This window comes from Amphiprion ocellaris, chromosome 17, assembly GCF_022539595.1.
Source record: "Amphiprion ocellaris isolate individual 3 ecotype Okinawa chromosome 17, ASM2253959v1, whole genome shotgun sequence".
Taxonomy (NCBI): domain Eukaryota; kingdom Metazoa; phylum Chordata; class Actinopteri; family Pomacentridae; genus Amphiprion; species Amphiprion ocellaris.
In genome coordinates, this window is record NC_072782.1 from 21,004,656 (window position 1) to 21,030,357 (window position 25,702).

A 25,702-nucleotide genomic window follows, 5' to 3' on the forward strand; every position below is an offset into this window, starting at 1 on the left:
CCTGTCCCTGTGGAAAGTGTTGTGTACATTTCAGGTGTTAGCAGTAGACTTACCTTTGCTACCAGTGATGATCCTCCACATGAAGGTTTGATTAGTTTGATATTTGCTGTCCGCACAAGTTTGGGCTCCATAGTGAAATCGCAAGTGGTCAGAATGGGAGCACTGAGGTTTTTACTGCTGCTCTTTCCTGCTGCAGCTGCTGGCTAAATTGATCACATGGACTGTCCGTCATGCTGCTGTGTGTTTATGTTGTCTTTGAGTTTAGCATTTTCGATTGTCTCTAAGGGTTGGTGGTTAGCACTGTCGCCTTGTAGTTAGAAGATCCCTGGTTCACGTCCCCGCCTTCCTGGGATCTTTCTGCATAGAGTTTGCATGTTCTCCCTGTACATGTGTGGGTTTTCTCCGGGTACTCCGGCTTCCTCCCACAGTCTAAAATTATGCTGAGGTTAATTGGTAACTCTAAATTGTCCGTAGGTGTGAATGTGAGTGTGATTGTTTGTCTCTATGTGTAGCCCTGTGATAGACTGGTGACCTGTCCAGGATGTCCCCTGCCTTCACCCTAAGTCAGCTGGGATAGACTCCACCCCCCCACGACCCTAATGAGGATTAAGCGGTGTACAGATACTGGATGGATGTATTGTGTCTGATTATTCTGCTGTCTCATCAGGTGTAGTTGTCTTCAGGCCCTCCTCAGCTTGGGTCTCTTTTTTGAAAATGAATGTATGCCTGTCAGATTTGGATTCAGATAGAAGTCAATTTCTGACCTCTGTTGTGACGTTTTAGGTTCAGTATGCTTGCAACTGTTGATTTTTTTTCTCATTAATTCATATGTTTTTTCTATAAAATGTCAGAAAATATTTTAAAAATGTCCATTACAAGTCTGTGAACATCTTGCTTTGACTAATAATCCAAAATCCAAAAGATTTTTTATTTATTTTTAAAACAATAAACCACAGAATGAAACAATGTAACAACAAAAATCTGCCATTTCCTTCAAAGTTGTTCCAGATGAACAACTAATCAACTCCGTGTTTTAACATTTTAATCAAGGCCACCACGTGACTTCTTATCACAGGTTATGCCTTTTGTCAGGACAAGAATTATGATCAGTTTTGACACATTAGAGGGTTTTTAAGATACCCCAAAGAGTGAAGTGTTCAGTATGTCACAATAAAAGAGCAAAAAGTCTGATGTTAGCTTTTCCTGTTATTAAATTTAATTTGCATAAAAGTGTTGGGGAAAACCACTACATTAAAAAAAGCTTTATTTTAGGCTCAGCTGTTTCAGCTAAAACAGTACAGTAGGTAATTAAGTAGCTCCACATGCTATCCTCTTTGTATCAAAATTCACACACTTAAAAATGGCACATTCTGCTTTTAAAATGATGCATTGCTACTGTGCGTAACAGAAGGTAAATTATACATCGGTTTTGCCTGAGAGCGGATGAAGAAGCAAGTGTGAGTATAGTGCTTTGATTTACAGGGGGACAAGCCCTTTGCTGCTACACTGGATTGCTGTGTTTTTTTTCTTAAAAACAGTCTCTGTGCTGAGATTCTCCTCAGAGTGTAGAGCTGAGGAGTTCTGACCTCACGTAGCTGTTATTGGACACCAAGCTGTCTCTGCTTTTGTCTGATGAATCCATAGAGTTCTATGGGAGGAAATAAATGTTCAAGTGTCATATAAACACACTCACTTTCAGAGACCGTAAGCTGAGTCCTTACATGTCTGCGGAAGATTCGGTCAAGCAGGCGACGTTTAGGGACTTTGGGGACCACGGGGACCTGGGACCAGTCCAGATCTGGAGAGCGAGATCCCACAGGGCCAAAAATATTCAGCTCACCGAAACAACCCGTTTCTATTATCTGCATGAGAGATGGAAAAAGATGGAGAGGTTTGTAGGCCTGGTCTGGACAGTCTGAAAGATATCGCAATACCTTGCTAATAAAGTGAATACCACTCCTCATTTACTTTCAGCAGTACTTGAGGAATGTTAGTGTTTTAATGAAAGCTGTATTTATTACTCCACCAAGGAATGGTGGAGTTATGTGACTTTCGGCAAACGTTTGTCTGTTTGCAACATTACTCAAAAACAGACTTACGGATTTGGATGAAATTTTCAGGGAAGGTCAGAAATGACACAAGGACCATGTGACTAAATTTTGGCAGTGATTTGGCTTATAGTCTGGATCCTTGGATTTGTTAAAGATTTCTGTATCATGCCGAGATAGCATCACGACGTCACTAACTATGACTACAAATGAACACTACCTCAGCTGCTTGCTGACAATCACATGATTGCAATCGTACTACAAATCCATCACTGTGGACTTATCAGGACTCATCCGTCGGAAATGATACAAGGAACAAATGATTAAATTGTGGGGCTGTTTCCGAGTCCCATCATTTCCCGCCGCTCGCTACATATTTAGGTGACACGATTCGGTATCCGTACATAACGTACACATGGATAACACATGTCTATGCTCAGCACAAGGTCATTTTGTTTGTGGGTACATCTATATTAAATGGCCGCACCCTTTGTTGCTGGGATTTCTGATCAGCAAGAACTAATAAACAAATGCTTCATTTCTTTAAAAAAAATGGTGCATTTCTGACAATGCCATATGGGGGTATTAACAGCCTTGGTGGAGTACTGCGCTCTTTGAGTGCTTTTCTTGTTATTATTAGTATTTACCTTTATTTAACTAGGAAGTCCCATTGAGATGAGCGATCTCTTTTACAAGGAAGACCTGGCCAAGGTAGCAGCCATACAAAATTTTAAAAGTTATATAATACAGATACATGACACAAATAAACAATAAACAGTAAAACAATAAAACAGATTGACAGCTATTCAAGGACAGTGACCTCTCAAGAAAAACATTGGCATTCCTCTTTCACTGTATTTTTTATGATATTCTTAAACTCATTAATGGATATGAATGTTTCTAGTTTTAGAGTATTTTGAAGATTATTCCATGACCACGGTGCATGATGGGAGAATGCTGTTTTGCCAAAGTCTGGTAGAGTCCGCGGGACATTCAAAAGGAACCACTTGGATGTGCGCAGATGGTAACTACTAGTGCTGAAAGTGAGAAGGGTGCTGAGGTATTCTGGGAGTTTGTCCAGCAGAGCTTTATACATGAACATATACTAGCCCTCCAGGAATTCACGATGTTGCGATCGCGTGAATTCACATGAATCCAATCAATCTCCGTGACTTCTGCACGACCTTGCAATTTTGTCCAATCACCGCAACTTTTCCGCTATTTTGGTCTGCCTCCCATGAGTTCCACCAATCATAGCAGCTCCAGCGCAAATGTCATGTACGTACGTCACCGAATTCACTTCCTTGTTTTGGTTTGAAGATGCAGACATGTCCCATTCTAATGTCTCTCATTTACCAACAAAAATTACTGCTGAAGACTGTGCAAAAGAATTAATTCCCTGATGTTCTTCACCAAAGCGGAAGTTAACTGTTTTACACACGTGCAATATTGTGGTGGAATACAAAAAAAATAAAAATAAAAAATCATTGGTTGATAAACACTTCTCTACCACGGAATATATTAGGAAAATGGTTCAAATGAGCGGACCACAGACCCGAGAAATCACCGTGATGGAAACTGTTGCATCCAGATTTGTTGAAGCACTGAAAAAATGAAGGTAAGTTAGAGAAAGTACTCCGACAAGGAACACGGCGGAGTTATGTGACAATCGGTGTATGTGAATCCTTCCTCTGTTAGCAACATTACTCAAAAACGGACCAACAGATTTGGATGAAATTTTCAGGGAAGGTCAGAAATGACACAAGGACCAAGCGATTCGATTTTTGCAGTGATGCAGCTTAAAGTCTGGAGCCACGGATTTGTTAAGTATTTCCCATTGAGATAGTGGCACGGCGTCTGATAGCGGTGTTCCAGTTTAACTGGTGATCAGGTTAACTGGCAATAGTTGCCGTCTCCAGATGTTTCGTCCGCAGATTCGTAACGATCAGACCTGGATTTACATGAAATAAAGATACCAGATAAAGAAGACCTCGCCGAAAAACGTTGGCATCACTACTTAATAAAGTCTATATCCATGTAAACATCATCTACAAACAGTAAAAAGAAATGTGCGGGCCGAAATAAAAACCCGTATTTTTCAAGTACTGTTAGAGGATTCGAAACCCGTTATCCAGTGATAAAATTATGAGACCACTGTTTTACTCATTGTGCTACCAATCAGCTCGACAAGCATTCTGCTTCATCTACATAGATCTTTGTCATTCTGTCAGGTGTTTAACACCTGGTGATGTCAACTGGGGATAGTCACAACGTAACATAGACTGCCTGGTTAAGAACGAGTCAGAAAACTATTTACTGTCTCACCAAGAAAACCCACAACATAGAAACACGTCCACTGCTGTGTTGTGTGTTAGTTTGTGTTGTGTGTTAGTTTGTGTTCAGTGGAACAGATCTAGAGCAGAACTTCGAGCTTAACTCGGGTTTGTTGTCAGAAACACTCAGACCCTCAGCAGCCTCCCATCAGAACAACATGCAGCACAACATTAGCTTGATTTGCTAAAATGCATCGGAACAAACTGAGACCACGTTGTCAAAACTAGTCACTCAGAAAACAATAAAAACTCATTCAGTCATCCACGTCCTAACCCGTCATTTCAGAGCAATGACGGATCTGGCTGCTGCTAATTTCCCACCATGTTATGCCATGCCAGCTTGTGTAAATGGGTTAGAGTGTTAAAGAATTAATTTCGGAATAAATATTGTCAATTACAATGCTGAAACATGTTCTAAAAGCTGAAAAAAATGCAACTTTTTGGCAATTGTCAGTGTCTCCCGCAATTTCATCATAACAAATAAGCTTAAAACATCGCAACTTACATCGGAATTTTTTAGGAAAAGCTGCCGCAAATTCAGGCATTTTAGGCCGCAACAATCTCAAAAAACGCCTGCGAAAATCTGGAGGGACTGACTAGTTTTGTTGTCTTCGAATACTTAGTGGTGAGTGAGATATGTTGCATTTGAAATGAATAGCAGTGAAGCATGATACAGTGAATCAAGTCCCTTTAAGGTGGAGGAGGCTGCATGGATGTACAGTATATCACCATAGTCAGTCACAGATAGGAAGGTGGTTTCCTCAAGTTTTCCTTTGCAGAGAATGTGAAGCATGTTTTATTTTTAAAATAACGGCCAATGTTCAATTTGAGTTTCTTAACTATGTAACAGACATGTATATTAAATGAAAGCTTTTCATTGATCCATATTCCCAATTATTTATAGAAGGACACCCTTTCAATCAATGTATCGTGAGATGTAAAAATTCTTAGATTGTCAAAGTTATGTAAATGATCATTTGATAACATTTCTGAGTTGTACTCTGCATGTAGGCATGCTAACTGCTGTTTTTCTTCTCCCATATACAAGATCCTGCAGTTTTCATGGTGACAAAATAAGAGGATGCGAAAAAAAATTGCAATACCTGTCCAAAAAAATTACAGATTGGATATTTTCCAGAAATCAATCATTACTGCACATGCACATTACTGCAAGCTGCTAAAAATCAGTTGTGAGGATCAAATTAATTCCTGCAGAAAGAGTGACAGAGGGTGATTAAAATGTGCTTTGCCAATCTCTGCAGGGACTGACTGTTTCAGAAGCAGTGTGATGTGTGATGGCAGAAAGTCATGAACATGCAGAGAATGAGCTTAATGAAAAAGTCCTGCAGTTGGTACAGTAATTCACCCTTGTTGTTCACTGGTTGCTGCCTTTCATCTGGTTTTCCATTTCGTTTCCATGAATTTTAAGTTTTTGCTGTGGTGATGGCTGGAAACCCAGATTAACGAGAAGACAATCTGGATGACAAGTACCAGCAGGAAAATGAGGCCCAGGAGGACATAGCTAGACATAGCAGAAGAGAGAGGAGATGGAAGAAGAAGGAAAGGACTCCTATAACGAAGAGAACATGGAACAGGATGAAGTATAACACCAGGAAGGACCAAGAAAGGAGGGAGATCAAAGAAATGGCATGAACAATAATGAGGAAGAGAATTACGAGGAGGAAGAAGAGGCAGTTGAGGAGGATACAGCTGGTTGAGACAAGGGAACCAGTTGGACAGCAGAAATCTAGGACGGGCGTGAACATTGACCAGTTGCAGTGCCTTTTTTGGCTGCCTGTAGAGCCAGCCAGGTCATTCTTTCTCTTGATTCCCAAAGGAATAAAACAAGCCATCCATTTAGAATTCCATTTAGGAAAATTGGGATATCATGCTTGGAAGATGGGGATGCTATTCCAAACACTGTGGGGTTCGAACGGATCAGCTTACACTGTGGAAAAGGACTTGTAGGGCACAAAGTGAAGGTAGGTATCATACTGAAGTCAGAATTTGGTACTGTGACAACACTACTGAACAGATGCTGCAGTGTAACAGAATAATAAACTTGCCTCATTTTGCCAACTTATGGGAACTTTCCCTGTGTTGAATTTGGAGTAGAAGTTGCTGTCTGTGTGATCCAGAGTGACGCCCTTCACTATGGAAAACTCTTCAATGTCCTGCACATCGCTGCAGTACACCAGTCTGGGCTAAAGGAGCAAGAACAAATTAGAATAAATTCTACCAGAGAGCTCATGAACTACACCTTTTTCAGGTCATGTAAATCATTACAGGTACTTGCATCGGGTTTAAATGGAGCCTCAACAAGTCCTGCCTCCAGCATCCGGAAGTTTATCTTCCGGAAGAAAGGGTGATACTGAACCTCTCTGCCACCTGACCTCTGGCAGCCCAGCCTCTCTTTTGGGTCCTTGGTCAACAGCTGCAATAAAAAAACTTGGTAATTCCTTGAAGGAAGAAGCAGCACACTTTAGCATTTTGTAGCAGGGAAAACACAGGTGTCATTGATAACATGAAATCAGCTGCACAAGTTTGATCCATCATCTTTGAAAAGACCCTTTGTTTCCAGCAGTGTTTTTTCCAGCCAAGAAATGTCTTGACATTTGCCCTGAAAAAAGGTGAATTTTATCTAATGAAAGCCACATGTTGAGCAATTTCTCTTGGATTTTTCACAAGTCTGTTGCAAACCTCATTGAAGACCTCTGTTGTACAGCTTTTTGAAACTAAGAAGTAGCCCTGCAACTGTTCATTTTTTTCCTCAGAAAATAATTTAAATATGGGGCTGCACAGTGGCGTGGTGGTTAGCACTTTCTCACTGCAGCTCGAAGATCCCCGGTTCACGTCATGGCCTTCCTGGGATCTTTCTGCATAGAGTTTGCATGTTTTCCCTGTGCATTTGTGGATTTTCTCTGGATACTCTGGCTTCCTCCCACAGTCCAGAAACATGCTGAGGTTAATTGGTAACTCTGAATTGTCCATAGATATGAATGTGAGTGTGATTGTTTGTCTCTATATGTAGCCCTGTGTTAGACTGGTGATCTGTCCAGGGTGTCCCCTGCCTTCACCTTAAGTCAGCTGGGATAGATTCCAGCCCCTTGCAACCCCATGAGGATTAAGCGGTGTATAGATACTATATGGGTGGATGGATGGATTGATAATTTTAATATGTCCACCACAAGTTCAAGATGACATCTACAAATGTCTCCAAAACAAAGATATTTAATTTACTGTCATGAAAGGCAAGCAATATTGTATGTTAATATTTACAATTTGACCCATAAGGGCAATTGAAACCAGAAAAAAATGCAGATTTTTGCTTCAGAATGTTTGCAAAATTGCTCCTGATGAATGGCTGATTGACTCATTATTGTAGTGTTTTGAGGAAGGCCAACACATAACTCGTCATCACATGTTTTGGCCTTTGTGGTGACAAGAAATATTAGCAGATTTATCTTCTGAATGTGTCACATTTAAAGGATTTGCAAAAAAAAAAGAGAAGAATTATCTTGTCAGTTAAAAGAGTAAAGCAAAACTTAGACCAAAGTCTAAAGAAATAGAGGCATTTCCAACTATCTGGGTCAATGTAAAACTAATTGTTTTCAGCTGTTCTTTTTCCTGCCATGAAACATTCAGAGGTGCCTTTGACTCATGAGAGGTGACCATATAGCAATTTCTGATTGATTCCATGAACTCACCAAGGAGCAGAGGTTCTTCACGTTCTGACTGAACTTGTCACCGTATTCCTCCTGCTCTTTCTGGATCCTTCTTTCCATCTCTGGGGGCTTTGGGTGCTCTCCTCTTGCCCTGAATGGCGGCTGCCCAGCGGTCATTTCGTAGATCAGACAGCCGAGGCCCCACCAGTCGGCGCTCATCCCGTAATGCTCGAGGCCGATCACCTCAGGAGCTGACATCAGAAACTGCAACTTAGTTACAATATTATGTGGTGGCTGTGATGCTACTGTACAGGCAAAAATATAGCACTGGTCAAAATTGAGATTGTGTAACATTTAGCTTCCACAACTAGCCTCCTTTCAGATCAATGGAAAGTAAACATTCAAAATACTTTTCATACAAGTGTTTGTTTAAAACACTTTGTTTGCACTTGTAGGTTCTAATTATATCAGTAGGGTTTCCCTGTAAACACTGCCAGTTTCTACTCTAATGATTTATGTGGTCTTAAGATGTCTAATAAGGCATCAATGTAGTCGGTGAATTGAGACAGACTTTAACTGAGTCCCCAGTATACCAGTGTGCACATACCCATGTATCCCAGCGTGCCCACCCTGCCTCTCACCAGACTCCCCTCAGACAGCTTCACAGCCAAACCCAGATCAGAGATGCGGATGTGTCCTTTGGGGAGAGGAAACAAATAAAAATCCGATGAACTGGTTTCATAACATACTTTCACTTTTGTCTCAGTCAGTTTCCTCCTTCCTCCCCTGCCGTTGTGCTGACGTCTGAAGCACGAGTGATTATTGGAACCAGATGCAGCTGCAGAGGCATCTCAAAGCGCGTAGCACCACACCTGATTCTTACAGGCTTTTTACTTCCTGAAACAGTCTTTGTTTGTACCTATAAATAGTTATAAATTATGTGGCCTTTCAAAATTGAATCATTATCCATTTAATTTGCCTTTTTTGACAACAATTTAGAAAATAGACTATTTCATGTGAAAATGAAAACAGATTGCTACAACTTAATGTCAGTTAATTGAAAATAGAAATTGTAAAATAAGGGGTTCAATTTTCAACCCGTTATTACAGGACTGCACAGTGGCTTGGTGGTTAGCATTGCTGCCTTGTAGCTAGAAATTCCCAGTTTGTATCCCCTCCTACCCGGAGTCTTTTTGCATGGAGTATGTATGTTCTTCCTGTGCATGCGTGGGTTTTCTATGGCTTCCTCCCACAGCCCAAAAACATGCTGAGGTTAACTGGTGATTCTAAATGCAAGTAATTGTTTGTCTCTATGTGTAGCCCTGTGATAGACTGGTGACCTGTCCAGGGTGTCCCCTGCCTTCACCCTAAGCCAGCTGGGATAGGCACCAGTCCCCCGTGACCCTAATGAGGATTAAGCAGTGTATAGATAATGGATGGATGGATTTTCAACTAAATCAACACAGGTGCAGCCAACTGGTGCTAAAAATCAAGTAGTGAAATGGGACATCATCTGTGTGTAGTATAAACATGCTTTTTGGCCATCAGACTAGACAAAGTGTTTGATAGACACCAAATACTGCACATGATCACACACACACCGTCCCCACCATCAAGCATGGTGGTGGCAGCATCATGATGATGTAGGGATGGTTTCTCGGGAGCTGGCCCTGACAGCCTTTAAAGATTGATAGTAAAATATATGCAGCGAGTATAGGGAAATCCTGGAGGACAACCTGACGCAGTCTGCAAGACAATGACACAAACCACACAGCCAAAACTGCATGGAAATGCCTTAAAGACAGCAAGGTGAATGTTATGGAGTGGCTGAGTCAGAGCCCGGACCTTTTTGGTTTGATATCACCTTATAGAAATGTGTTTTCACCTTGACGTTAAAGAGTCTTTTTTTGTAAATTCTTGTCATAAATGGCAAATTAAATATCAACCCTGATTCAATGTTCAAAAGCAATAAGGAAAAGCTTCCAAGAAAGGTGAATGCTATTTATAGGCACTGTACCATGTCAGAATACCATCAACAACATTTCCTTATCCAGAACATGCATCTGGAGAATGAATCTGAGTGGCTACAGTGATTTCCTGGTAGAACTTGTGCTGTTATCACCTGAATCATTCAGTTAATTTCCAAGTTAAAAATAGGCAGAAGGAGGTGGCTGGAATGTGATCATAATAGTACACTAGAAGTTGTGTACTGCACAGACAACAACAACAGGTGCTGTACATACCGTTGTCATCCAAGAGAATGTTTTCTGGTTTCAGATCTCTGTAAGATCAAACACACCATATGAGTTACTATCTTCATGCTTCAGTGCCACAGTGTGGAAATGCACTCACCTGTATAATATTGACATCTGATGGAGGTGAATTAAACCACAGCAGACTTCTGCAGCATAGAAACGCACTCTCTTTCTGTCCAGGCCAGGCTTGCCGATGTTATATATATGAAACCTCAGGTCACCACCGCTCATCATAGTCAGAACCATACAGAGAGCATGCTTGGTCTCATAAGCATACACCAGATTCACCTAAGTGGAGAAATACAGTCATTGGGCTCTTTATTAGGACAATTGAAATCTATCACAAAAGCTCTGATGTGAATTCTACTTTTACGAAACCTTTGCATTTTCAGTTGTTGATGCCTCATTAACACACATGAGAGACACAAAATACACTGCCCGTCCAAAAAAAAAAAATCGCACACTCTAATATTTTGTTGGACCGCCTTTAACTCTGAGAATGACACATATTTGCTGTGGCATCATTCCAGTAAGCTTCTGCAAAATCACAGCATTTAATTCTGTCCAGAGATGTATTAATTTTCTATCAAGATCTTTTATTAATGATGGGAGAGTTGGACCACTGCGCAAATTCTTCTCCAGCACATCCCAAAAATTCTCAACAGGGCTGAGGTCTGGACTCTGTGGAGGCCAATCCATGTGTAAAAATTATGTCTCATGTTCCATGATCCATTCATTCACAATGTGAGCCCCAGGAATCCTGACATCGTCATCTTGGAATATGCCCATGCCATCAGGGAGGAAAAATTCCATTGATGGAAAGACCTGGTCATTCAGTATATTCAGGTAGTCAGCTGACCTCATTCTTTGGAAACATAACGTTGCTGAACCTGACCAACCCTAGATCATAACCCTAACGTCCACAGGCTTGTAGGCACTAGGCATGATGAGTGCATCACTTCATCCACCTCTCTTCTTACCCTGATGCCCCCATCACTTTGGAACAGGGTAAATCTGGACTCATCAGGTCACATGATCGACCACATTTCTTCCTCGAAGACGATGGTTCACCACTATCCTACCACATTTTAACAATGCATTAGACGGTTCTTAACCTGATTTTAATAGTTTCAGAAACCTCCTTAGTTGTTTTCTTTGCTGGAAGCAGGCCAATAATTTGACCTTTCTGAGACACATTAACATCCATACCACAACAATGGGATATGTCTTCCAACACGGTTGTTTAAGAAATGAGAAGCTTCTCACTACATCAGCTAGGGTTAAATAAGTTGTTGCAGCTGAAACATATTCATCACTGCAGTAATTATCTAATAGAAGGCTCTTACCTATTTGCTTAGATAAATCCAAGTGGTGATTTATTTATTTTTTTTGGTATTAGCTCTACAATGCACTTTGAGATGACAAAACAGAATGCAAAATAAAATACACTGGATATAACAAAATAAATGCAGTATGGCGCAAAAACATGACTCAGAGGAGCAATTTGTTGGAAGATGCATTCAGCATGGTGAAACATCTTTCTAGAGTTGATGTGCTGAGTAATTTGAAGAATTTGTAGACGGTAAAAAAATGTAAATAGTTAACTATCTATAGTAAAAAAAAAAAAGAGCAACCTTAACCAAATCAGCCATGATTGCTTGGTGAATCACTTTGTTGGTTCACTCCACAGTAATTGTGAGACGAGCAGAAACAAAAATCAGAAAGCCCTTTTTTAAAACTTAAAAAAGTGGAGAATAAGAGGCAAGGTTGATCAGTCATTTGTTCAGAAATGTCTTTATGTTTTACTTACATACCACTAACTCCCCTGTTTGTTATTTTGTGTTTTAATAATTAACGAATCATGTTAAAAAAAATTAAAATGTGACTCAATTTTTTTGGATTACCCTACACTACCTGTGGGAGCAGTGATCCCACAAAGCCCTATTGAAGATCTAAAGGCATTAAATGATGCCTTTAATGCCCTAATAAATAGATGTTAATTGTTCTTTAACAGCACAGAAAAGTGCTGATCTTTACTCTCTCAGTTCACAAGATCATTTTTTGCTTTCTGTTCCATATGCTTGTACTGAGTTGGGTAAAAAGGCTTTTGTTTACTCTGCACCTTTTGTATGAAATATGTTGCAGAAAGACTGGAAACTAACCGAATTAATCTCACTGAGCGCTTTCAAATCCAAATTGTGAGATCTTGAGGCCAACTTCACAACATGCACTTGTTTTTCATAACTTGCTTGTAAATGTAATTTTTTTTTTAATTTATTTTTTGGTCATGTTTTAATTATGTTTTACCTGTGTAATTTTGTCACTGTGTTTTGTATTTGCTGCTGCCTATCTTAGCCAGGACTCCCTTGCAAAAGAGGTTGTTGATCTCAGTTGGATTTGTCCTGGTTAAATAAAGGTTAATAAATAGAGCAAATAAATATTAGTCAAATAGGAGGAAATTTTCCATTTCCTGGGGACTATTTTCAGCGGCGAACAGCCGTAACATTGTGTATTACATGGGGGGGGGGCATGCCGTGGGGTCGGCAGCGATATGTCGGGCCTTCCTCTGGACCTGGCCCATGTATATTGAGTCCAGGTCTGGAAGAGGACTTCCCACAATCCCCTGGGCTGTTTTCACCACCCAGGATAAGTTCTTTCTGTCCTGAGCTGTGCAGCTGCCGTACCACACTGTTGCACCAAGACAGAGGATGCTTTCTATTGTGGCCCTGTAGAAGTTTGCCAGGAGCTGAGGGGAGAGACCAGCATGTTTCAGCCTCCTAAGGAAGAAGAGCCTTTGTTGAGCCTTCTTCTCTAGGTGAGCTGTGTTCAGGGACCAGGTCAGGTCAGATGTAATGTGGATGCCCAGGAACTTGATGTTGTCAACACGCTCCACCACTTCCCCTTTGATGAGGAGAGGAGTGTGCTCTGTCCTCCTGGACCTCCTGTACGCCACAATAACCTCCCTGGTCTTGTTGGTGTTCAGAACAAGGTTGTTATCTGAACACCACTGAATAAGGTGCTGGATCTCCTCTTTGTAGTGGCTCTCATCATTGTTCGATATGAGACCCACTATGGTGGTGTCGTCGGCAAACTTCACGACCGTGTTTGTGGAGTGGATGGCAGTGCAGTCGCTGCTGAATAGTGTGAAGAGGGCTGGGTTGAGCACGCAGCCCTGGGGTGTTCCTGTGCTCAGGACCAGTGTGGAGGATGTCCTGTCTCCCATTCTCACCCTCTGAGGCCTGTTGGTGAGGAAGTCCCCGATCCAGTGGCACAGCGATGTGGACAGTTCCGGGTTATGGAGCTTTAGTGTCAGTTTGTCCGGGCACACTGCATTAAAAGCTGAACTGAAATCCACAAACAGCATCCTCACATAGGTGTTAGGAATTTGCAGGTGGGTCAGGGCTGTGTGAAGTACCATGGAGACTGCATCCTCTGTTGATCTGTTCTCCCTGTAGGCGAACTGATATTTATCCAGATCAGCAGGGATGACGTCCTTGATGTGCTTTAGGACGATCCTCTCAAAGCACTTCATAATCACCTGTCTCAGAGCAACAGGGCGGTAATCATTCAGGCAGATGACTGCTGATTTTTTAGGCACAGGCACAATGATGGAGGTTTTGAGGCTAATGGGGACCATGGCAAGCTGCAGGGACAGAATGAAAATGTCCAGAAAAACTCCTGCAGGTGGTCGGCACACAATTTCAGAGTGTGACGCGACACCCTATCTGTACCTTCAGCTTTGTTGTTATTGATTCTCTTCATGGAAGAGCTCACTTTGTGCAGCTGCAGGACCACAGACTGATGCTGTTCCTCCAGTCGGGGTAGATGAACACTCTCTCTCCTGCCAGGTGTTTCAAAACGAGCATAGAATGTGTTCAGGGTGTCGGGGAGAGTGGAATCATGGCTAACCAGCTGATCACTTCACATATTATTATTTTTACTCTGCCAAGGAACGCAATGGAGTTATGTGATGATCGACGAATGTTTGTCTGTCTGTCTGTCTGTTAGCAACATTACTCAAAACGGACTAACGGATTTGGATGAAATTTTCAGGGAAGGTCCAAAATGACACAAGAACCAAGGGATTAGATTTTGGCAATGATGTGGCTTATAGTCTGGATCCATGGATTTGTTAAATATTTCTGTATCATTGCGAGATACGGCATCACTGTAACTATGACTACAAGTGAACACTACGTCAGCTCCCTCCTGACAATCACACGATTGCGATCCTACTACAAATCGACCACTGCAGATTTATCAGGACTTAGCCACTGGAAATGACACAAGGAACAATTGATTAAATTGTGGGGGTGTTTCTGAGTCCCATCAATTCCCGCTGTTTGGTATATAATGTACACATGCATGACACATGCCTGTGCTCAGCATAAGGTCATTTTGTTTGTGGGTACCGTAATTTCTACCACAAATTTTTTCAAGATTTCAGCAATCGGAAATGATTCGATTGAGCAGCCTTGATGGAGTACTGCACTCTCTGACTGCTTTTCTTGTTCAAATTGTACAATTCTACAATATGATCAAAAATGTAATTTCTGACTTAAATCAAATTCTGAAATTCATTCTTTCTTAGTCAGTAGGAGGGACCTCCTCTGGAAGGAATTCAGATTATAAAGAATTCTAGCAGAACATGAATCTGTTTCTCACATGATTTGCTCCTGAATTACCCCAATGTTCCATTGAATTTATGGTCTCAAATGTTATTTTCAAGTCTCTCTTAATACAGCATGGTGAGCATTTAATAAATTATGGCATTAAAATGGGTAATCCACCACAAAAATTTAGCAGGGCTGATTTACTGCACAATCCAAATTCTCAACAAAACTGTGGTAATTTGCTGTTTGAATGAGGTTGTTTCCTGTAGCAAAGAACCTGACTTACTAGCATAGGATTTCTAAACTATGGTATTGCTACTTGAGTAAAGAATCTAAATACTTCTTCTTCCTCTGTTTCTTGGTCAGATCCACCACACATGTTTCGCCCAGTTTCAAAAAACCAATATGATGGCAAATGCCAGACTTGAGGCTTCAAAACAGCAGTCCACAATTCAATGGGTCACGGTGGAGTGGCTATTTCCATCTTTTATAAACAGTTTATGGTCTTGTCTATTCTCACGTTGCACCAACCACTCAGGTCAGGTCAGGACACAAGGCCGACGGCAATTGTTATTAAGTACTTATAATCACGACCCTTAACGCTACAAGTAAGAGCATTTAAGGACAATATGCCATGCCTTTGATGAATGTACGCCTGTCTCTGCATTCAATTTTCCAGAGGCTCAGATGCATTTCCACATCTATATTAAATGGCCATATTCTATAGTGCCGCGATTTCTGCCACAAATTTTTCGAAGATTTCATCCATTGGAAATGATGCAACGACTGGGCAGCCTTGACGGAGTATTGCGCTGTCTGAGTGCTTTTCTTTTTTAATTATTGTGAGAGGAATTACCTGATTTGTCCCTTAATATGTAACTTTTTAAAACAAAAGGAAACAGGCAGAAAGCAGAAGAGCAGTGATCTCACCACAAACCGACTGTCCAGCCTCTCCAGTATCTGTTTCTCATTGAGAGCCATGGCCTCTCCTCGCCTCTTCTTCACGTGGGTTTTCTCCAGCTTCTTGCAGGCATACATCATTCCTGTGGCTCGTACCTGACAAGCCCACACCTGGAGACACAGCACAGCAAGATCAGATGACAAAAATATTGTTGTGGCAGACTTGTCTGTCAGACTGTTGTCAGTTTTAGAAAGTAATAAGGTGTTTGTAGGCAGCAGATTCTTCATATGAGATAATGGAGCTGCTCAGAGAAACACACCCAGCAGTGTGGATCACTGCCATAAAGGAGTGTTACACTGCACTCGGGCAAAGAAAATCAAAGCAAAAGAGGTTGCAACATCTTCACTTTTAATCTTTGGTGTGGGTCATGCTTCAAAAAAACACTCAAGCCTACATTTTCCATAATGCTATTGCATTTATAATGAAAAGAAATTATAGTGAATGATGAGAGGTTGTATTTCGATCAATTTTTGCCACACATGAACAGAATTTTCGGTGTTGGAACCGTAAAAATCTAGTCTATGCACATCAGATAAAGCAAAGAAACCAAGCTATATGATTTCATTAGAGATTTCACTAGAACAGCACAAGACAATTTCCAAAATTGGGATATTTTATCAAAGCCACTATTCTAACGGAAATGCAAAAATTCTGGTGAGAAGTGAAACAATGTATTCAAAATATTTTACAGATTCAAGTGCCCTCAGCCCCACGGCTATTTATATTTGGTTTATATCCAGATATTTCGAATATTAAAAAGAATCAACAAATATTTATAGATTTAAGCATGTTGACATGGTTGTTCAATATCCCACTTTTCTACATATCTGATTGAAATGTTTGCTGACTATAAACTGTTTGTTCGAAAAAATTCTGTAAAAGAATAAGTAAATAAAGGAATTTCTCAACTCCTCAGCACAAACATGAGATTATTAGAGACTCAACTGTGCACGAAAGAGAGAATGAGAGGAAAATAAAACATACTTCAACAATGAAATAAATACAGCATGGATTAAAAACAGTATACAGAGGAGCAAGTTGCTGTTGGAAAATACATTCAGCATGGTGAAATAGAGCTGATATGTAAAGTCATGTCAAAAAGTAAAAAGAGGGTATAAAAATGTAAATAGTTAAATATCTATAGTATGTAGAACCACCACTTTTTCTCAGTATTGGTAACATCTGTGTGAAACAAAACAAAACTGCTCAGAGTTCAGAGGGTGAACTGTGACTGGTAATGTAGTGCAGTCTTACCTCTCCAAACCCTCCTTTGCCCAGCAGCCTGTACTGCCTAAAGCACTGCTTGGTGATGGGCTGCCTTGAAGAGAAAAACTGGCTTTAGAACAGAGGAGTCAAACTCATTTTAGTTCAGGGGCCACATGTAGCCCAACTTGATCTCAAGTGGGCCGCACCAGTAAAATCATAACAAAATAACAGATAAATAATGACAACTACAAATTTCCCCCCTTGTTTTAGTGCAAAAAAGTGCATTCTGACAATGTGCACATTTAATGAGCTATCTTTTTAGAAAACATTAAGAACAGCCTGAAATTTCTTCTGAAAAATAAATGAAATTTCAACAATATTATGCCTCAGTTCATCATTTGTGTATCACAACTTACAGATCACAGTGTGCAAAGGTACAAAACATTTAGTCGCAGGTATCTGGAACTCAACAAAATAATATTTTACAACTTGTGAAGTTCTCGAAATTATTTTAAATTCCCATTCATTTTCACATCTGTGTAGTAATCCTGACACACCACACAAACTAAAGTGGGAACTACCCCCCTATCTTGTAAATGTAGAAAATGTATACTTAAAAAATGCATAAAAGTTGTAGCAGTACATCAACAGTAGGGTTAAACCAAACCAAACTCTGTCATACTGAAGCTGCTGACTCACATTATATTGCACAATATTCAGTATCTTTAAATATTTTCACAGTAAGGATTCATTTTCACTCTTCTATAATTTTAATTTTTACACTTTGCAAAGTCATCCTGGAGACTGGATTGGACCCTCTGGTGGGCCATATGTTTGACACCCCTGCCTTAGAAAAAATTGATGAGAAGCATGGCACAGAGGCATCTGTGTTTGCAGAAGAGTGTATCAGTACAAGCAGATAAACTTGGTACCCGATTTATCACTGATTTGTCAAACAGCTCGTTTCCCTGTAAACACTCGTCTCGACGTGTACTGACCTCTCCACCATCTTCCACTGCAGAAAGCGGTCGAAAAACATGCTGTCCTGGTACTGTCGGAAGGGCTCTCCACTGAGGTGTTTATGTAGGTCTCTATTCCAGGATACAGATGAGTTAATATACTTTGAAAACACACATATCACCAGACAAAAGAGGTTTAAACTCACTCCCTGCAGGCGTGAAAGACGTCAGTGCAGGGTTCAACCTCCAGGCTCTGGATGCAGCTTTGTTCATGCTTCAACACAATGGACACACACTGATTGGACTGCAGAAACAAAGATGAACATATTAAAACAACATGTAGAACAGAAAGTGTTATCACTACCTTTTCATGAACTAGTCAAATTTGAGGCATTTGGGATACTTTGCATCCATAACTTCTTTGAAACTAGTGGAAAGAAAATGTCCTATACTCATACACTACCGTTCAAAAGTTTGGGGTCACCCAGACAATTTCATGTTTTCTGTGAAAACTCACACTTTCATTCATGTGCTAACATAATTGCACAGGGTTTTCTAATCATAAGTTAGCCGTTCAACACCATTAGCTAACACAATGTAGCATTAGAACACAGGAGTGACGGTTGCTGGAAATGGGCCTCTGTACCTCTATGTAGATACTCCATTAAAAATCAGCCGCTTCCAACTAGAAGTCATTTATCACATTAACAGTGTCTAGACTGTATTTCTGATTCATTTAATCCTATCTTCATTGACAAAAAACTGATTTTTATTCAAAAATAAAGACATTTCTAAGTGACCGCAAACTTTTAAACGGTAGTGTATTTAATTTGCATATTTAAAACTTAACATTTCAGACAACTTGTAATGCAAAAAATAATTGTCTTAATGTAAATATGTCTTGGGTAATTGGGGAAGTTTCATGGTGAAATCTGTGCAAGTTGTCGGACCTGTCTCATAAGGAATCTCTGGATGATGCTGATGCCAAAATCTTTTCTCTCCTTGTCTGACTTTGTCTCAAAGGCGTCCTAAAGGAGACAGCGAGGAGCAGAATGTACAGGTCAGCTCTGCAAAGGGTTTACACAGCCATGTCATCTTTATTTATTAACCACATTTAAAACCAAACCTGTTATACCAAAGTGTTCTGTATTAAAAAAAAACAGAAGAAGAAGAAGAAGATTGGCATTGATTGTAATGTGTTCTTTATGATGTCATTTTTATTGGAGTAATTTACATGTCAGGGATTAAAACCACACAAAAATGATAGAAAATACTACTAATGTGAACCGATTATAATACATGTTCAGGCTGAGACCCAACTGTGTTAATGATTATGGAGAATACCCAAACTAATTAAATATTCCAGCAAAGACCCTTTGGTATTTTTAATGACAAAGACTATTTAAACTGGCACAAAGTTTGTTGACAGAATCCACATGAGCACAACCAAATGAACGAAGAACAAGGGATAAATACTGACCAGGAAGATTTGGTTGCAGTAATAAATGAGCTGTATGGAAATATTTCTGCTACAGAAAGGATGATGCTGAGCACAGGTAGCTACTCTGTCTGCAGATGTCACTCCACAAGGACACAATTAGTTTGACCATTTAAAATAATAATAACTTTATTTATATAGCACCCTTAAGAACAGCATTCACAAAGTGCTTTGATAGAACATGCAACACAGACAATCAAGCAAGACATAAGGAGACAAGTCAGAGCAGTCAATTAAAACAAATAGTAAAAATGACAAAAAAGTTAAATGAATAATTAGCTAGATTAGCATGCATATCAAACAAGGGAACAAGGTGGTTTAGAAATGAAAGAATAAGATCGAGGGCTTTAGAGATGACATCACACCAAGGAAACAGGAAGCCAGGAAATGAAAATAAAACAAGACACAACATCTAAAGAAACAGGACTTAATACAAAATAAAGCACTAAAACTAATTAAAGCTAACAATAAATTTCACATAAAAGCGCGTCTATAAAAGTGGGTTTTCAAAAGTGATTTAAAAGAAGTTTCTAAAGGAGTTATTTAAATCTGCATCACAAAACTCTACATGATGATGTCATTTAAGTATAACTATTTCTGAGGTCTTTGCCAGTGTTACACCGAATAAGAATTTTTTGCATATCCTATGTAGATTGTACTACTTTAGGGCTGTACAGTGGCTCAGTGATTAGCTGTTGCCTTGCAGCTAGAAGATCCCCGGTTCGTGTCCCGGCCTGGGATCTTTCTGCATGGAGTTTATCAATGTTCTCAGTGTGCATGTGTGGGGTTTTTTTCAGACTCCAGCTTCCCACAGTCCAAAAACATGCTGAGGTTAGTGGGTAATTCTAAATTGTTTGTAGGTGTTAATGTGAGTGTGATTGTCTCTATATGTAGACCTGTGATAGACTGGTGACCTGTCCAAGGTGTCCCCTGCCTTCACCGTAAATCAGCTGGGATAGGCTCTAGCCCACCATGACGCTAATGACGATTATGTGTATAGATAATGGATGGATGGATGGATGGATGTACTACTCTACAAAATAATTCAAATATCTAATTATTAGCTCCTTGGTCCTCCTCCTAAATGTCAGCAAGACCAAGGAGCTGATTATGGTTTACATCAAGAAGCAGCAGAGGGCATACCACCCACTCAGGATCAGCAGGACAGAGGTGGAGAGTTTCAAGTACCTGGGTGTTAACATCACGCAGGATGAAATCCAAGAAATCCATAACCAAAGCACTTATTATTAAACAAAAATGCTGTTTTAAGAGCAGAGTGCAGCAAATTCTATTAGCTAAAGTTATTTTGTTGACATGGTGTCAGTAGGGCAAACCTGTGACAGGCACCCCTTTAAGAACAACATCTGTTTCCTTAAAAATATATAATTTAGTGTGTAATTAAATCATAACAGATTCCCTGGTGGGAATCTTACCTCAAGAGTCATTTTGATCAACAGAGACTTCTTAATTATTCTTCAAATTTACTATATTTTTAAAAATTTTGATGGTGGTCTGACTTTAACTTCAGCATAAATGTTATATAAAACATTCAGAAATTATTTTAGATTTTTGTTAGACGCTTTGATTATTGCCAATTATTTTAGAATTTATGGTTCACGGACAAAAATTCTAACTTTACCGTAATGTTATTATGACTAATATTTAAATTCCTGGCATAAACAAGAATGTCATATCACCAATCAGCAGCGAGGCTTAGCTTGCAATAAGCTCATATAGCATAATGTCATAGGCTTAGCATCAAGTTAGATTTTTAGTCTTTTACACCGATAATAATTTACTATTTTTTACTAGTGGTTAGCTATTATGTTGTTGTATTGCATGGTAGTGTGCATCATCAGAGCTTGTTACTTATGAGTAAGATTAGCTTTATGTTTCAAATTTGATGTTGCTCCTACTTTAACTGCAACATAGGCCAAATGTTAGATTGCATTTGCAGAAATTAATTTGTATTAAAACAAAACAAAACAACAACAGCAAAAAATGTTTGATGACTGCCAGTTAATTTAGAACTGGCCCAGAACAAATATTACAGTTTTACTATAATTTTATAGTCATTTATATTTAAGTTCACATTAACACACAAAGTTCAGTCAGCTTCGACACTTAACCTACACTAGTGAAGAATTCTAGCTAGCTAGCTACAGCAGACTGATACAGGAAAAGCACTCAGAGAGTGCAGTACTCCACCAAGGCTGCTCAGTCGTCGTATGATTTCTGACAGATGAAATCTTAAAACAATTCGTGGTCTGCAGCGGTTGATTTGTAGTAGGATCGCAATCGTGATTATCAGCAGGCAGCTGTAACTATGACTACAAGCATTTACTTGTAGTCATGGTTACAGTGACGCTGTGCAGCTATCTCACAATGATACAAAAATCTTTAACAAATCCATGGATCTAGACTATAAGTCACATAACTGCCAAAATCTAATCACCTGGTCCTTGTGTTATTTCTGACCTTCCCTGAAAATTTCATCCAAATCCGCTTTTGAGTAATGTTGCTAATAGACAGACAGACAGACAGACAGACAAACGTACACTGATCGTCACATAACTTTGCAGTGCAATGTGTTCTTCTAAACCCCAGAAACCCACTGGTAGGTTTGAAAGGCATGCTTTTTTTTTTTTTTTTTTTTTTTAAAAACAACACCCAAATGACACTGTTTAGCAGCCAGAGACTATAAAAGCAAAAAGAATCATCAGATTGTCAATTTTCTGTTCACTGTTTTTGATCCATGCTGCATTTATTTCATTATCTCTTCCATTGTATTTTATTTTCCTCCCATTCTGCCTCGTCATCTCAAAGTGCATTGAGCTAATATTTTGTGTCTCTCGTGTGTTAATGAGGCATCAACAACTGAAAATGCAAAAACTTCGTGAGAGTAGAACTCACATCAAAGCTTGTACACTGTTTTTAGCCTCATGGAGAATCAGTCGTGCAGAGAAGCATAGATTGTTTTATTTATTTATTTTTTTTAACTTTTAAGGCTTTCCGTGGCCAAACACCACGGTATATCAGCAACCTCTTTCACCCTTACACCCTGAATAGAGCTCTCAGGTCAGGCCACAAAAATGACTTATTGTCTCTTGAACTAAGTATAAAACCCATGGTGACTGTGCTTTCCAAGCTCTTGCACCAAAGCTGTGGAATGCTCTTCTTCTACAGCTGAGATCAGTCAACTCCTGTGAAGCTTTTATGAGGCAGCTGAAAACGTTTTTATGTAGACAGGCTTTTGGTTGACTTGTAAACGCTTTATGTTATTTTTTTATTTCATTTGTTGTTTTTGATACACTGTACTTTAGCTGTTGCTCCCTGTTTCACACACAGTACCTCACAGTTAGGATTCTCTGCTGTGTATGAATCCTAACTGTGAGGTACTGTGTCTTCTTAGATATTGTTCTTATAAGTTTTATCTGTGTCATTGTTGTTGTTGTGTCTTCTTAGCCATTGTTTTTATCCTTTATCATTTTATTGTATTGTATCTGTCGCTTGCTCTGTAAAGCATTTTGATTTGAAAATGCCATATAAATAAAGTTATTATTATTATTTTTTGTTATTATTTAATAATGTATTACCTTTATCACTTTTGTTTTTGTTTTTATCCTTGTTTTATTATTGTTGTAAAGCACTTTGTGATTTTGTATCTGTAAAAGGTGCTCTATAAATAAATGTTATTTACTTACTGACTTTATTTTTGGTGAATTATGACAATTTTAACCTTAAAATTGGTTTTAAAAAGTTTCAAATATAAAATTCAGTAGTTTCAGTTTAAAACAAAATAGCCCTTCAGCCCCAGGGGTTCAGAGAGTTGAACCTGTTGATAGGTTTCGGGTGAAGCCTACCAGAGCATCTTGAAGAGACATGAAGGTCTGCAGGTTGGGCCGACTCCGACAGAAGAGCTGAAACAACTTCTTTCCAATTGGCTGCTTCACACAGAGACTGTAGTAGTCTCGTTCTGATGGAAGAAACACAACATGCTGTGTAACCACACAACAAACCATGACATAGTTTGAATTCTAAATCACACTCACCTGTGCTCATGGCCAGCTCTGCACACTGACTAATGTGAGGGAAGCGAAGCATCTCTCTCCATTTCCAGCTCCTGCCTTTACTCCCGCCACCTGCATGGACACACTATACATGAGAATTGCACAACCAACATGACGATAAATAACTCTCATGTCTATCAGCAGTGTGTCATAAACATGCACGTGTACGTGCACGCCTGGCCCGTCAGGTTTCAAACAATAGCCTGTGCCACTACAGTGAATGGACTATAAATAGCTCCAGGAACAGGTAAGCAAAGCCTGTGGGACCACATTACTCTGCAACTTACTTTCAAACTCAAGTGTTGTCACTCAAATATGGCATCCAAATGTTCACATGACACGCTGTACAGAATATTCTTAGTGAGAAATGTTCCAATTCTGAGCTCTGATAGAGTTTTTTTTAAGGCTCCTAGAGGTTGAACTGGTGAAGCTGGACACCTGTAAGAATGAAACCAGTGCAGCCGACTGTTTCATCATTCTTCACCCTTTAACACAACGTTGTTTAGACGTCACTGACCTGAGGTCACCCAACCAAAATAATGCATCTCACAGACATTATGTCACAGAGAAAGCCTCCAAATGGAACTGTAATCTCATGCAAGTTGCATTAAGATGCACCTCTTGTTTGATCCGTATATAGATATACAGATAGATATAGATGTATTCATAAATAATATCATTTGACATCCTGTACCTGCCATTTGGACATTTTACCTTCATAAAAGAGCTAAATATCACCAACATTTCATAAACATTTTAGAAACTCTGTAATTATTTGCCAACAACCTCTTACCTTCTCTGGCTCTGACCAGGGCACTGTTTGCCACAATGCTTTCAATCTCCATGTAGCAGCTGTAAAAGTTGTCTTTGTCTATTAGTCCAGAACTGCAGAACGTCTGGCCTTCATGTAGTGAAATAAGAACTCATCAGCAGTGTTATGGGAAATAGAGGTTGAGTATTGAGGCGTGCTGTCTAACCTGTGTCTAACTTAGTAATGAATGGAGACGCAAGCCTTTGCACTTATTGTATGTCAGTATACTCCAACCACATGACACTCCCTCGTCACAGAGGCGGGACAAGCACAGCTCCTGTCACCTGCATTTATACAAACCCAAATGTACAGGAGTGACAGATTTACTCAGAGATGCAGGCAGAAGATTAAAAACAAAAGAATAGATAACCACAAGAGATAGTTTCCAAAAGTTTTCATGGATTTATTTGTTTGTGTTTCATAAAAAAGTTGGCCAACAAGTCTTCATGGTTTTAGAAAATGTGTGCAAAGTGTGCAGTAGGAAATGTTTTTGTTTAAATGTATTTTGCAGAGGCTGCACAGTGGTGTAGTGGTTAGCACTTTTGCCTTGCAGCGAGAAGATCCCTGGTTTGCGTCCCGGCTTTCCCCGGATCTTTCTGCATGGAGTTTGCATGTTCTCCCAATGCATGCGTGGGTTTTCTCCGGGTACTCCGGCTTCCTCCCACAGTCCAAAAATATGCTGAGGTTAATTGATCATTCTAAATTGCCCGTAGGTGTGAACGTGAGAGTGATTGTTTGTCTGTGTATGTAGCCCTGCGACAGACTGGCGACCTGTCTAGGGTGTCCCCTGCCTTCGCCCGAGTCAGCTGGGATAGGCTCCAGCGCCCCCGCGACCCTAATGAGGATTAAGCGGTGTATAGATAATGGATGGATGTATTTTGCAGTAAAGCATTAGATATATAAAACACATTGGTGATGAGATAGAAGTTTTGGAGAATGAATATTTACAAGTTTAACTGTTTGGTTAACAACAGTTAGGAAACAGCTAGGAAACATCCTGACAGATCAGGCAAAGCATTATGAGCACTAACAGGTGAAATGAATAACACTGACTGTCTCTTCATCATGGCACCTGTTAGTGGGTTGGATATATTAGGCAGCAAGTGAACATTTTGTCCTCAAAGTTGATGTTAGAAGCAGGAAAAATGGGCAAGCGTAAGGATTTGAGTGAGTCTGACGAGAGCCAGATTGTGATGGCTAGAAGACTGGGTCAGAGCATCTCCAAAACTGCAGCTCTTGTGGGGTGTTCCCAGTCTGCAGTGGTCAGTATTTATCAAAAATGG

At 39.8% G+C, this 25,702-nt stretch overlaps 1 protein-coding gene across 2 annotated transcripts; it reads right to left on the minus strand.

Moving 5' to 3' along the window:
• Positions 1–907: 907 nt before the first annotated feature.
• grk5 (G protein-coupled receptor kinase 5) lies at positions 908–24,612 on the minus strand. Of its 2 annotated transcripts, XM_023278999.3 has the most exons (16): positions 24,402–24,612; positions 23,591–23,680; positions 23,402–23,514; positions 18,991–19,068; positions 18,247–18,344; positions 18,080–18,172; positions 17,130–17,193; positions 15,845–15,985; positions 10,399–10,589; positions 10,290–10,327; positions 8,654–8,743; positions 8,089–8,297; positions 6,678–6,815; positions 6,448–6,585; positions 1,722–1,862; positions 908–1,648 (listed from the first exon to the last, which is right to left on the minus strand). In XM_023278999.3, the coding sequence occupies exons 1-16, from the start codon at positions 24,451–24,453 to the stop codon at positions 1,559–1,561; spliced, it is 1,764 nt and encodes a 587-aa protein (XP_023134767.1). In that variant the 5' UTR covers positions 24,454–24,612; the 3' UTR covers positions 908–1,558. The 2 variants fall into 2 exon arrangements, with proteins under 2 accessions (XP_023134767.1, XP_054860010.1); XM_055004035.1 differs by having other exon boundaries at positions 908–1,862.
• Between the last annotated feature and the right edge of the window lie 1,090 nt (positions 24,613–25,702).